This window comes from Theobroma cacao, chromosome 8 (genome assembly GCF_000208745.1).
Source record: "Theobroma cacao cultivar B97-61/B2 chromosome 8, Criollo_cocoa_genome_V2, whole genome shotgun sequence".
Classification (NCBI taxonomy): Eukaryota; Viridiplantae; Streptophyta; class Magnoliopsida; order Malvales; family Malvaceae; genus Theobroma; species Theobroma cacao.
Window position 1 is genome coordinate 2,638,468 of NC_030857.1, and position 14,607 is coordinate 2,653,074.

The window sequence follows — 14,607 nt, forward strand, 5'->3', positions numbered from 1 at the left end:
ACATGTTCATCAGTAGATGCTGCTATTTCATCCTTGTGTTAACATTTTTTATATTTTTAGAATGATGAGCCATATATCATATTTAAAGTGAAAATGTCTATTGCCAGGCTCCAAATACTTGTAATTTACAATCGGTATAAACATAGTTTTACTGAATTTTTCCTTGCCAGAAACAAATTTGATCCTTGCTTTTTGGAAAACTGTTACTTATGTAATAGACAACAATGACCAAAAACGAGAACCGGCGAGCTAATTCAGAGGTGACTTGCTGATCATCAATGGACTCGGATCGAACATAGCCAATCTGAGGAGCTCCTCATCACGTTCAAGTATTGCCATGTCTTGTTCATCCAAGGTCACCCATGCTTCTATGCCATCGCCAAATCGTGTGTCGACCAGAATGATGAGATTCATGTACACCGAATTTTCCATCCCAAAGCTACTGACCCATACAGGTTTTCCCCACCCAAAGTCAGCTTCGTAAAACCCAAACTTACACCAACTGCTAAATCCAAAATGGTCCAACCCGTCTTTGGAGACTAGATCTCCTATTTCTCTGAGAGTTTCACACATCAGAGATTTCCCTTTATCATCTCCTAGCTTCTTTAGAAAATCACCATCAACTCTTGATATTGCTTCCCTCACCCGTCCTACCAAGTCAGGCAAATCCGACTTGTTATCAACCTTGCTTTTAGCAGATGCTATCCAGAGGAGATTTCCAGTCGAATTCTCCGTGGGCTGCACCATTCTTCTCCGTAGATTTACAAGGTGGGTTAATAAAGAAGGCCTCTGAAAACCATTTTTTCCTTTGGAGGCATCCATGGTGCACTTCCATAAGAAAGCTGAAACAGCCTCAACTCGAGTAGGGCACTGGCGGCCTGGGATGGTAGCTTGGGCCTTGAGAGCGGCTATTGATGAAGTACCGAATATCATTCTCCGAGTAATGCTCTTGCCTTTCCTAAACAAAGAACCCCACATGACCAGTGATGAATCTCTAAGCCACAAATCATCTGTGGGGAAGAGAGACGTAGCGATGAAGTTGGGATATATGGCTTCCTTACAGCCACGAGCTGTTGCAGTCCATGCTTTGAGGAAGGTGCTCAGCGCAGCACCGTCAAGAATCTTATGTGAAATGCATATGCCAATAGCAATACCACCACACTCGAACATGTTCACTTGAATATTGGTTACATAAGTTCCTGCAGTTGGCTCGTCCAAAATGAACTCACGGGGAAGGAATCGAGGTAAAAAGAGGAGGTCAGGTTGATTAAGAAACTCGTTGAGACGACAGTTTACTCGAGCTTCAACATAATAAGCTCCTTGATCGCTACACTCGATGGAAAGATCATTTCTGATCTTTCCTGCAAGAGGGTAAAAGCTTGTTAAGGTGTTTGATAAAGATTTCTTCAGCAGCTCTAATCTTCTAGGAATCTCAAGATGGCTAGTTGACTCATCCGTAGGATAAAACAGGATGATTGGAGCATATGGAGAAGGAATAAACTGGTCCAAAAGCGAGAGCTTGAAGGTTTTAAGGTGTTGAGGTGTCAGAGAGGATGGTTTTATGTGTTGTGTGGAAATGATTCCCACTTCCATTTCACAATATTTTACCTTACTCCCACTTTGATGAAAGGCTAAACGGGTTCAACCTGCTTTATATCTCCGAAGAGGAAAGCTTTTTTAGTGTCAGATTAAGCACTCACTGGAAAGATTCTTCTGTTGTCGTCTACTCTAATTTTGTAGTCGAGGCGAATCCTTCAGTGCTAGATACCGCTCCTTCAGAAATTGGCATATTGGGGTGATCCTTTCCTACCCTTACTCATTAGCATTCTTAATGCGACTGAGGATTAAAAACTTGTAGTCGAACTTATCAAATAAAAAAAAAACTAGAACTACCTCAAAAGCTGATCCCATAGGCTTTTATAGTTTGATGGAAATGAGGATGAGATCAAGGCTGCCGACCGGACACCAACATGCTAACAGAAGCGTATGACTCTTACTCAAATTTGCGGTTACCTACCGGTGATAGAGACCCTTTGATTATCATAAACTGTCACCCTCAGACTTTGAAGCTGTTGCATTGAGCATTGCCAGTTGTTATATGACAAATGTACCGTCCGAATTTGAGAGCATTATAATAGCAATGGCTATCAAGGGATATTTTAACAGCAAATTTTATTTCGTTGTGGAAAGAAAAGGCACTGAAATGTCTTTTTTTTTTTCTTTCATATAAAGATGAATTAATTCCTTATTCTGAAATAACAAGGCAACTAAGATAGTTTATTGAAAAGTTACTGATTGATGCTTTCTTTCCCCACCATTTGTTGTTACGAGCATCTTTATCCATAAAAGAATTATGCTTGAGAACTCAATTTCCTAGAGGACTTTGTCCTAGAGCGATGATAACAACTTGGCTATCATCATGCATGAGATATTATATTTGCCATGTGAAAAAATAGAAAAGAAAAGGCGCTTTGATTATTGGACTTCCTGTTGTCCTGGTGCAAGGCCTAGCAATCAAATTGCCACATGATTTTTATTGTTCTGTTCGGTACAAAATTGGTAGGTGATTTCGAGAAAATTAACCATCCTAGTTTTACCTGCTATAGGAGCAAGCAACTCAGTAGGAGCTGATTGGAAGTAAGTGCATGTCTTTGCTCAGTCTCAGACAGCTCAAAGTGAACAAACTGCCACGGTTGATGCATTATCTATCAGTACAATATTGGTTCCCCCAAACGGCTTCATAGTCCCTAGGACCATAAGCTACAAATAGCTCTGCAAGAAACCAGTTTTTCCTTCTAGAATTGCATCCCATGTCTTTGCATAGTTGATCATTACAGTATATTTGTAGTGATGTACTCACACAAGATCTTCTATAGATCTCTTTCGCATCACTTCTCTTGCATTTTTCCCACTCCATAACCTCCTCTTCCATCTTGCTTATCCTCGGTAACCTGAAGTATCCAGCAAGAAAATGTGCTAGTCACTTGCTTCTCATTTCAGTGGAATACAGGATTGAAGAACTATCTGCATATCCAAATATTGCTAGGTGTGGGATTTGAGGATGAATGCACTCCCTGAAAGAACAAAAATCTATGTGATATCTTCAATATTTTATAAACAAAGAGATTTACTTTGTATACTACACGATTTCCTAGGGAGTAGGGAGTGTCCTAGCTGCAAAGTAAGAAAAAAAGATACCCGTAGAATGGAGCTGATGACCGAGCAATACATTTCTGGTAGAAAGTTGACTTGAAAATGCTCTTAAGCTTTTCGTCAACCTTATATCCAGTTGCAAAAATTACAATATCAGACAGCAGAGGACGTCTAAACTCGCCTTCTACCATCAAACCATTTTCGCAAAAGCTGAAGCTCTGTGATTTCTTCAGGAAAAGACTACCATCTTGACTCTGTCATAGAAATTAGCTGGCAAAACTGTGAACATACATGAAGAAATTTGTTTGACGAATTTATGCACTGGTACCATGTTGAATTTCTTCAATGGATACACCCAATTGAGATAGCACTCGATTAATGTTGGAAATATTCAAAGCTGGAATGAACATAACAAGGATCAATTGCATGATTGCTAATGATTACTTAATAATTTTCTCAAAGCTCTAACTATGGTTTCGAATTTCAATTGCTTTTTTTTTTTGTTTTTTTGTTTAAGTGGTATGTATAGTTAAAAACTTAATCAATTTCACTTGAAAAAGCTCTATGCAAGTTTTGCTAAAGGAGTATCAAAGAGAGAAGATTACCAGAGGTGAAAGCAACAGGGCTAGGAGCCAAAGGAAGAATCCTTCTCCTTGTTTGTGGACCATTAACTCTGTAAATCGGTTCAAACCTCGGAAGGCAAGTGAGAGTAAATGTTCAGGAACAGTCCAGTGGACCGTCTTAAACAGCAGCGTACATGGGTGACTTGCTCCTGATAGCAACAAAAATAAGATTAAATGCCAAAACATCATGCTTTGGGGGTAAAGAAAACGGATTCCATCTCTTGCTCATCTACTACTTTCAAATAGTTACATAATTGTTTGATCCTCGTGCCACAAGTATTCAAAGTTCAAACATCGACATGTTTCATATTCGGTTAATTAATTGCATGGGAAATCTGGATTTCCGTAGACCATGATTAGCAAATTTAACTCATCCTGTATTCAGGTTGGCGTAATTTAAGAATGCAAATACTTTAGTATTCCTAGAGAAAGAGGCAAAAGCTTGCACCGTTTTTACTAGCAACTTCTGCTGCTATATCCACTGCTGATTTCTGAAATACAACGACCGTGACTCGCTTTTCTTTGATTAGTTCAGCGGCAACATCATTATCCATTGCAACATAATCCATGGAATGCAACACCTTGCCATTAAACACTTCGGGTCCTTTGTTCAATGGAAAATCAGGATTGTTTGGCAAGTCACTGTACTTTCCGATGCATAAAATCACAAAATCCACTTGGTACACCTGCTTGTCAGTTACTACGTGAGCGAGTGTTAGAATTTTCCAATTAATTAAGTTGCAGAAAAAAGGAATTGTTTCGATCTTCTTGTACAAAACTGTGATTATTTAATCTATCTGCTTTATATGCAAAGCCAATTTTAACTAGGAAATAGGATTTGAATTGATTCTATTTTCTAGTTTTCTACCTGTTGGAAACTATTATAAAAGAAGATTAATAGAAATATCCAGAATAAAAAATTTAGAAGAATTTAATTGAAAATCTAGCTAGTAGATGCATCTTTTCCTCTGCTTGTTTGGATTTTTATTCATGTTTGATTCATTAATTACTAGTATTTCGTCTAAATTCCATCCACTTGCAATAAAGCCTGAGCAATTGTTACCATACTTATACATAAAGTTGACACATACGACAATCCTGCCACAAGGCCCTACAATCCAATCAATGGCGACCTACAATTTGCTCTTGCTTTTGGAAATGCTTCCCATTGCCTTGGCCTTCTCCCGCAGAAGATATTTCTGCGTCTTTCCAGTTGAAGTCTTTGGCAAATCCTGGAAAATCACAGTTCGAGGAGCCATGTAATGGGGCAAATGGCTCCGACAGTAGTTGATAATTTCTGCGGCACTGGCATTGCATCCATCCTTCAACTTCACAAATGCACAAGGTGTCTCCCCCCAGTAATCATCTGGTCTTGCCACCACAGCTGCCTCAAGCACAGCTGGATGGCTAAAAAGCGTTGATTCCACTTCAATTGAGCTGATATTTTCTCCCCCAGAAATGATTATGTCCTTGGAGCGGTCCTTGAGTTCTATATAGCCATCTGGGTGTCTCACTCCCAAGTCCCCACTTCGAAACCATCCACCATGGAAAGCCTCCTCTGTTGCTTTGACATTTTTAAGGTATCCATTCATGATAGTGTTGCCTCGAAACATAACCTCTCCTACACTCTTTGCATCATGCGGGACACTCTTCATGGTAACAGGATCTTTGACATCAACTTCCTCCATACCGAGATGATTCAACCCCTGCCGAGCCTTCATCTTGGCCTGTACATCTCGAGGAAGGGAATTCCATTCTGGTTTCCAACTGCCAATTGTTCCTGGACCATAGGTTTCTGTCAAGCCATATGAGTGAACCACTCTGAATCCCAGTTCTTCCATTTTGTAAAGTACAGGTGCTGGTGGTGGTGCGGCACCTGTCATGACCACAACCTTCCCTGGAAGACACCTTTGGTCACTGGCTGGAGCATTTATTATCATGTTCAAAACCGTAGGTGCACCACCCATGTGGGTCACCTTGTGCTCAGCAATGTTGTGAAATATTCCTCCTGCAGAGACATTTCTTAAGCATACATTTGTACCGCCTTGAGCAGCAACGCCCCATGTAAGACACCATCCATTGCAGTGAAACATGGGGACGGCCCATAAATATACAGGCATTGAGGTCATCTCATTGAGAAGAACTGTTGCTAGAGAATTAAGATAGGCACCTCTATGACTATATATAACACCTTTTGGGCTTGATGTAGTGCCAGAAGTATAATTAATTGAGATAGGTTCCCACTCATCTTCCGGTCTTCTGATCTCAAAATCTAGTTTCCCCATTGCTAAAAGACCATCATAGTCCAAGTTTGCAGATATTGGGTTGCCGTTGCTAGTGGTGGGAATTTGCTGATTAGACTCTTGGATTAAGACTAGATGGGGCAGCTTAGACCTTGTATTGGATAGTATTTTCATTGCTCCCTGAGCAATATGGAGAAATTGGTAATCTACAAAAAGCACTTTGGCTTCCGAATGCTTCAGTAGCTCTGCCACCATAGCGGAGTCATGGCGTATATTGAGCGTACATAGAACTGCACCGGCCATTGGAACGCCAAAATGTAGCTCATACATTGCTGGAATATTTGGGGCTAATACTGCAACCTGCTCAAACAAGCAAAGATTGGCCATAAGCCAAAAAGAAAGTCGAATGCATTCAGGCAGGAGATTCACAATACCTTGGCATCTAGAAAGAGAAAATGAAGTCAAGTTTGAACAGTAAAGTGGGCTAAAATATTTAAGTCGAATGCATTCAGGCAGGAGATTCACAATACCTTGGCATCTAGAAAGAGAAAATGAAGTCAAGTTTGAACAGTAAAGTGGGCTAAAATATTTAAGCAAATCCATTTATAACAAATTATACTAAAATTCTCAGCTTTTCCTTTGTATATTTTAACTGATAAATGAGTTCATTAAGAATAATTTCATAAATCTCTGCAGTCTTTGGTTGTTTCAAATAACAAGGTAGATAACAATGGAGAAAGTCGACCTCATTGCCCATTCGCCCCGGCTCTTTGATTAGGTGTGCAATTATTAAACAAAATTTAAAAGCATAGGGCACTACAAAGAATAATAGAAAGTAGCCATGATCCTAATAACCATGAAGGTTCCCCTCTATTTACCAAAACATAAAGATCTCCCTCTACCATCATTCTAGCTCATTAATAGCCACCACAAAAAAGTTAAGACTTGATTCCTCGGTTCTCTGGTCTCATTAGGAGCCAACTCGTTACACACATGTCTGTAGACTGCTGGTGCAAACTCAAGTTAAGTAACAAGGGACCCACTCTAAGAGTAAGTATGACTATTGACCATCAAACTGAAGAAGAGCTATCGTACAAGTATTCATTTTTTGCCTTTTCGGGATGCATGGAAGCTTTTCTTCTCTCTTTTAGGTTCTTCAGCAATTTCTGCCTCTTGGGAGCAAACAAAAATTTTGTACTATAACCTGCAGAGCGAATCCGAATGTCCCTCTTCATGTTTGGTAGTAACATTTACACTTTCTCTGAGATTATTTGAACGCCGAGAATCCAAGCTTAGAAAGTACAGAAACTTTTTTCAAAGGACTATTCCATACATCCTATTCAGAGACTATGCCAACACCTCCAAAAGCAAGTCAATCTGAATATAAAAGGACAAATCACCATTGAACTTGGATTCTTGGGAGGCATGAAGACGACGAAATGGGAATGCAATTTCCCAACTTTGGTTCTGAAAATAAACGCCAAAGACCATGCATTTAACTATTTTTAAGTCATGGGGCTACACAAATTATTCTGAAAATAGCACAACAATACCAGAAAGAAAGCCAAATGATGAAGAAAACTAAGCTCACAAAGGAGGAGAAAATCAAAGTAACTCGAAAAAGACAGCAAAGACAGAATTACTAGAAAAAAAACAAGTAATATACTATCAGACAGAAAATTAAACGAGAGTAGAGAAAGAAATGCGAGAGTTAGTACCACATCTCGACGGGAAATCCCAAGGTGGGCAAGCGCAGAAGCGAGACGGACGCACCTCTCGCGTGTCTGTTTCCAGGTGTGCTTGACATCACCGTGGACAACAGAGAGTCCGTCACTGTAGACAACCGCGGAGCGCTCCAAGAAGCTGATCGGAGTCAAAGGGACGTAATTGGCAGAGCACTTTATCATACCCTCCATCTTCAACGACTCCGTTGCCGTGAGGGATTGCAATATGACAAGATTAGATTTAGGCTTGCGATAAGAGAGGGCATCCAATTTGTTCTTTTACTATTCTAACATGAAACTGACAGCTAGACTGCCAAGAGCATTGATGCTAAGTTTACCACGCTTAAAGCCAAAGCAACGTGCCCATATGTCTGTAAAGTGTAGCAAAAAAATTGTAGCAGCTAGCCAGCAACTCATGCGAAGCAATACCCAAAAACAGAAATTACGTTCAATTCAATCTGAACTTTGAAGCACAGTCATACACATCTCAGCTGAAATTTGAATTTAGAATCTTGCAAAACTACAAGTTCAGAAGCTTTAATAATATTCAAAACCTTATCTTGTTTTTCCATAAAAAGACTCTTTTGACGTGGAACTTATCTTCAATTTTCTTCGTTTAAAGGGTTGGTGAGGTGTAAAACTGGTTACTTCAAATGCCTGTTTTGGTCTGATTCTTTTTTTCATTTATTTATCCTTACAAGTTAAAATCAAATTAAATAAAATTTTTGAAAAAATTATAAAAAAAAGCTTAAAGAAAACTTTTTAGAAAATATACCAGTTTTTTAAAAAATATCTATTTCTCTCAATCAATCTCCCTCACTTCTCTTTTTTTTTTACAAATTATCATTCTCCAATGAAAAATCATAATCTTCCTCTTTTCTATCTCTCTCTACAAAAACTACTAAAAAAATAAAAATTTAACAATAAAATAGTAAAATCTAAGATTTTTTTATTTTTACAAAAATTAAGAGAAAAAAAATAAAAGATTTAAAACTGTATTTAAGTACTATTTAAAAGTTTTTTTTATCAAAAAATTAATGCTATTATTATACAAATTTGAGAGTTGTTTCATTTTTTATGAATTTTTTTTATTTTTAATATTTAAAATCGTATATAAACTCGAAATAAATTTGTTTCATTTTAATTTTTTAAGTAATTGAAGATAGTAAAAATATAAGTTATGATAATTTTAATCAAAATTAAAATTTATATAATTTATTTTAGCAAATAATTTATCAAATAGTTTTAATTTTGTTTTAAATATTATTTTTTTATAAGAACTTTTAATGATTTTTAAGTAAAAAAAAAATTAGACCAAGCGTAAAATATGAACAGATAAAAAGCATCAAATATGAACGGATAAAAAGACGTGAAATTTTGTTGGGTTTGTTTCCAGGGTGAGTGGGAGAGTCAAACCGATGGCTTTTTCAACAAATGGGTTCACTCCTGCAGCTCAAGCCCAAGGAGACGGCTTGAATAAGCCCGGATTAAACGGCCCAAACAGGTATGAAGATAGAATTTACTCTCTCCAGTCCAAAGAGGGCCAAGGCGTCGCCTTTCTAGTGGATTGTATTCAACGTACTAATTTTACTGGGGTATTTTTAAAAATAATTTTTAAAAAATAAAATATTTTTAAAATAATTTTTGTATAATTATAATTATCTTTTATTAAGTTGAGAAACTAACTAACTGGTTTTATAGTTACAGGTATTGCACGGCTGTTTTCAGTTAATGTTGTGAAACTATGTATTTTTTACATGAAATTAACGTAATCCTTGACTTTATTTAATAGATTTGCTATAAAGTATTTACTTCATCATATGTGAAGTTTATAAAAAAGAGGACAAAGACAAGTCATCATGGTCTTAATACCGCGGGCTACAGACGTGCCACATTTTCCTAAACAAAGAGATGCAAAAATGTGAATTTAAGCTAATCTCATAAAATAGGATAAAATTTTTTATGGATTGTAGTCTGAAACTCGACTATATGAAAAAGTAATTGCTAGTAATCGTGAATCACCATATGTCACGGTGAATATATCTCGGATTGGTACTAACCACTCGTCACATGCCGAAAAGAGTCTATGCAATAAGTTTGCTTTTCTGGTNCACGTCATGTACAGAAACATGTGACACGTCATGGTTAGGTTGTTACACACCATATACAGAAACATGTGACACGTTATGGTTAGGTTGTTACACATCATGTATAGAAACATGTGACACGTCATGTATAAAAACATGTGACACGTCATGGTTAGGTTGTTACACACCATGTACAGGAACATGTGACACGTCATGTACAGAAACATGTGTCACGTCATGTACAGAAACATGTGACACGTCATGGTTAGGTTGTTACACACCATGTACAGAAACATGTGACACGCCATGGTTAGGTTGTTACACACCATGTACAGAAACATGTGACACGACATGTACAGAAATATGTGACATGCCATGGTTAGGTCGTTACACACCATGTACAGAAACATGACACGTCATGTACAAAAACATGTGACATGTCATGGTTAGGTTGTTATACGTCATGTTGAAAAAAATATTGTTGTTACACGTCATGTACAAAAATATGTTACATGTCATGATTAAAAAAAGTTGTTACACGTCATGTTGAAAAAAAAAGTTATTGTTGTTATACGTCATGTTGAAAAAATATTATTATTACATGTCATATTCAAAAACATTTTGTTATGCTTTAATGTCTAAAATATTGTTGTTACTTACGAATCAAAACTTCAAATCCTCTCAACTCTTTTCATTTCTTTTTGTTTTTTTTATAATTTGGCACCGATTAAAGTGTTTTTAACATATTTTCATAAATCAAAACATAAATTGTTTTATCCAAAACACCTATTTCAATTAAAAATATAAAAAAATTCTTTTGAAAACCTAGGTTTATAAATTTCAATTTTTTAGTTTATTAGTGTCTAGGTCCCGAATTAATTCAATTAAAAACTATTTCAAACATCTGTGATCATTTCTATCATTTTAATTTTACCAAAAATACCTAAAAATCAAAATTTCCAAATAAACACCCATTTAAGCACATCAAAATCATTGCTAAGTGTTTTGAAAGCATAAGAAAAAGAAATCTGAAAATATAGGAGAGAGAAATCGAAAGCATAGCAAATGAATGTTGAAGAGAGAAATCGATAAAATTTGAAAGACTGAAATGGTGAGAGAGAAATCAGAAACACAAATGGAGAGAAATTGTGATAAATTGTTTAATTTATTTAAAATAATTTTAAGGGCTTTTTTATCAAGTCATGACTAAATATAACTAAAATAAGTTTTTAAAATGTTCTTATCAAAAAAGACTATTCTTCATAATTTCCTCAACTTTAACTTTAATTTACTAACACTTAAGAAAGGTCCAAACGTGGCCAAAGGCATGTCTTTGAGATCCCATCCATAACATCTATGACATAAACCTTTCTGCTTAGTTTCGACGGAGGAAACTCCTGGTTTCTGTTTCATTGTGGTTGCAGCTGAGGCTGCTTGTGAGATATCTTAATTACACTATCTTTTAACTATATATTATTCTGTCTTTACCTATGAAAAAAATATGTAAAGAGTAAAACTACTTTGTTTCATCAAGCAAAACAGGCCGTTCAACCATGAGGACTGAGGAGGTTCTTGAAATAAATGCAAGCCAATCCACACACATACTATTTGGACCATTGTTCCATCAATGAATCAGATCATTCATTCAAAACTTTCAATAATCCAGGTGCCATGAAAATGAAAAGAAGAAACCCATATATATATACATATAGTCATATTGAGAATATGTACCAAAAAGAAGATATTGAGATCTGCTGGACGGGAATCGTGTTAAATGGTCCTGTCACAAGCCACATCAAAGGGGATTCTGTCAAAAATTAAGTTCATAGTCATAGAGCAAGGTGTCTGGCAGATTCATAGGAATTCTAGAGCCAACTAAATACTTGTTATGTTCCTTAAATCTCTCTCTGTACATAAACTTTATTTCCTTTTATGTATTACTGATGTAATGTACAGGGACGCAATACAACAATGCTGTATGCTTTTGAGCCCAAGAATAACCCTTCATTCTCTTTATATATACACCAGTATATGGAGTAGTATATTTTGCCGCTCTTATTGGTGTTATATTTTTATGTCACCGTACGTATATATATTAGATATTCAATGCTCAAGTAGTTATATTGATCATTGAAAGTGAACACCTAGCCGAACTATGCAGAGAGAGAATTAATATTTAGATAACTAGTATTTACAGGATAGTACAGTCAGGCGTTAATAGCAGCGGAAGAAGATAACAAGGCTAAACCCCGCCCACGAAATGCTCTAGTACTTACATGCTCATCCGTACAAAATATATTCAAGGACAGAAAAAATGCGTTATAATTAATCAATATATTTATATATTTTATTTTATATCAAATGATTTCTACAAGCTGAAAAACTGTTGAAAGTCACACACCAACAGTTGATATGATCACCAACTTGACTGCGGTACTTAAAACACAAATTCCTAATATTTATAGCAGGCGAATCAGTTCTACTTAAGACAGTGAACTCTGGGATGTCCACTTTATTCTTCTACATCGAATGTCTAACCAAGTTATGCTTGTTTTTCTGAAACTTTAATGTAGAAACCATTGGTACATCCCAGAACCGGTGCACGAACCACATCTCCTCCCTTGATCTTTGACCACCTAGCCAAAATTCTACAATTCTTTTGTTGTCGGTTTCAGGCTGATATGCAATTAAATTGCTCTTTAATGTGTGTGAAAGTGAAAGCGAGACAAACATTTAAGAACGGACCTGTATTTGGTGACCAAGACATGTAAAAATAGCGCCATCATGACCTTGCTGAACTCCGCTCCTGCACATGTCCTATTGCCTCCTCCAAATGCTATTGCTGTTACATTGCTTCCATTATTCTTTAATTAAAGATCAGCAGCAGAATATCAGAATAGAAATGTCAAGCAAGTCAAAGTCAATCAACTGTAGCAGAAAATTCTTTTGTTGTTTCTATGATTTAGGATCGAGTGCTTATGGCGGTTGTTCTCATTTATCTGGACTTCCTCTTTTGTGCTGGTTTTTTTATCTTTAATTTAAACTAATTAAGGATTACGTGCCTAAGATACTTGTGCACGTAGGCCGTAGCCTTTTGCTGCTGTTGTTTCCGTGCGAAACAGCTCGGCGAAGGAATCCAGGTACCACAGCTCAACAAATTTTCCATCTTGTTTCAACAAGAAATAAATGAAGTCAGGGTCCGACGTTATCACAATCTAACTTGTTTTGAACAACGGACAATACCTATAACACAACCGTTTGAAAGATCAAGACCTTAATCTTTTTTTATGTTTCTCTTTCAGCATGTTCTGGATGATGGTATTGATCGTATATCCTTACCTTTTCATTCTTTCCTTAACAAAAGGATGGATGTCTATATATGGACTGGGCTGGGACAAGAAAACTAAGGGTCTCCCCTAGAAGTGGGAGTCCCATCGAACCTGGCGGAAGAATGCCTTTACGTTCAGGGTTCCACCACCTGTAAATAAACTTTGTCACACCTATGGCAAGCAAGGAGATGGCACAAAGCCAAACAGACCACATCATCTCCATCATCAACTCAAATAGGAAACACCTTGCACTATGGGATTCCTGTGTCCTCTTCCGTTGTCTATATCTAAAAAGAAAAAAAGTAAAAGCCTTTGATATTTTCTCACTATCTATAATCTAAAACAGAAAGAGAAGAATAATTAATTAGCACTACCACATTACTATATGTAAATGTTACGTTTTTTTTTTTTTTATCAGAACTCCTTTAGGAGAGAGAACAAGCTTTTTCGGAGAGAGCGAGGAACCTGGGGCTGGGTGAGTCATGAGTTGGGCTTAGCTACCTATTTCTTTGGAACCTTTTTGTTTAGTTGTACTTTGGATGTGGGCTAGTTGGGTCCAATATGGGGCATTCTGTATAACAAGTAAAAGTTCAGTACCAATACTTAAAAAAAGGTTGACTAAAGAAGATTTTCTTTGACCATAAAAAAGGGGAAGGATTTAACTAGGAAAAGATTCAACAAAATTCTGGACTGATAATTGGTTGAGCTGTGGACCTTTAATAAACTATGTTAGTGCAGAGATTTAAGCTCTTGAAGCAAAATTACCTGTAGCAAGTTTTTTGCAATGAGGCTGGCAATTGGGATTTTGATATATTTACGCTTTTGCTTCTTCTAGGAATTGTCTCCATGATCGCTGCTATTCTTATATATACAACTAGTGAGGAAGAAGACGTTGGCTTTTGGTTGGAAACAAGTAATGGAGTTTTCTTTGTTAAGTCAACCTATACTCTTCAAATGGAGAACAATAAATCTAATATGAATTTTTGAAAACAAGTATGGCAGATTAAAAGTTCTAGTAAGGTCGAGTTTTTCTATGGAGAGTACTTCATGACACTTTACCAACTTCCTCGTGGTTAGCTAAATGGAACTTGTATTCATCTGTTGGTTGCATCCGTTGTGGTAGCTCTAATGAAGATATACTGCATGTGTTAAGGGACTGCAATATTTCCATAAATGTTTGGTTGCAGTTAAGAGGAATTTATCTAGTTTTGATTTTTTCAGTCACAACTTACAGCAATGGTTAGTGAAGAATATGCAAGATAATGTTGTTATTGATGTGTTGCCGTGGAGTTCTATCTTTGTGTATATCACATGGCTACCTTGGTATTGGAGGAATCTTCCCATCTTTGATATCTCTTTTACATAGCCTCATAATTCACAGCGGCAAATCTGGACAAAAACTAAATAGGCCTTTGACATTACTTAGAAAAAACCGAGCAAGACATTTG

General features: G+C 36.7%; 2 protein-coding genes and 1 pseudogene across 2 annotated transcripts; all 3 read right to left on the reverse strand.

The window, feature by feature from the left end:
• On the reverse strand, window positions 250-1,593 carry LOC108663104 (vinorine synthase-like). The gene has a single exon (XM_018125682.1). The coding sequence runs from the start codon at window positions 1,591-1,593 to the stop codon at window positions 250-252; it is 1,344 nt and encodes a 447-aa protein (XP_017981171.1).
• On the reverse strand, window positions 2,702-4,842 carry LOC18591695 (annotated as a pseudogene).
• Window positions 4,707-8,227, reverse strand: LOC18591696 (probable acyl-activating enzyme 1, peroxisomal). Its single transcript, XM_007017953.2, has 2 exons — window positions 7,738-8,227; window positions 4,707-6,379 (listed from the first exon to the last, which is right to left on the reverse strand). The coding sequence occupies exons 1-2, from the start codon at window positions 7,933-7,935 to the stop codon at window positions 4,910-4,912; spliced, it is 1,668 nt and encodes a 555-aa protein (XP_007018015.2). The 5' UTR covers window positions 7,936-8,227; the 3' UTR covers window positions 4,707-4,909.

Bases quoted from the DNA above. Each gene is read 5' to 3' on its own strand.
- LOC108663104 (XM_018125682.1), bottom strand. From the start codon at position 1,593: ATGGAAGTGGGAATCATTTCCACACAACACATAAAACCATCCTCTCTG.
- LOC18591696 (XM_007017953.2), bottom strand. From the start codon at position 7,935: ATGGAGGGTATGATAAAGTGCTCTGCCAATTACGTCCCTTTGACTCCG. The intron at 6,380-7,737 runs GTACTAACTCTC...TTGTTTGAGCAG, and splicing joins GGATTTCCCGTCGAGATGTG to GTTGCAGTATTAGCCCCAAA.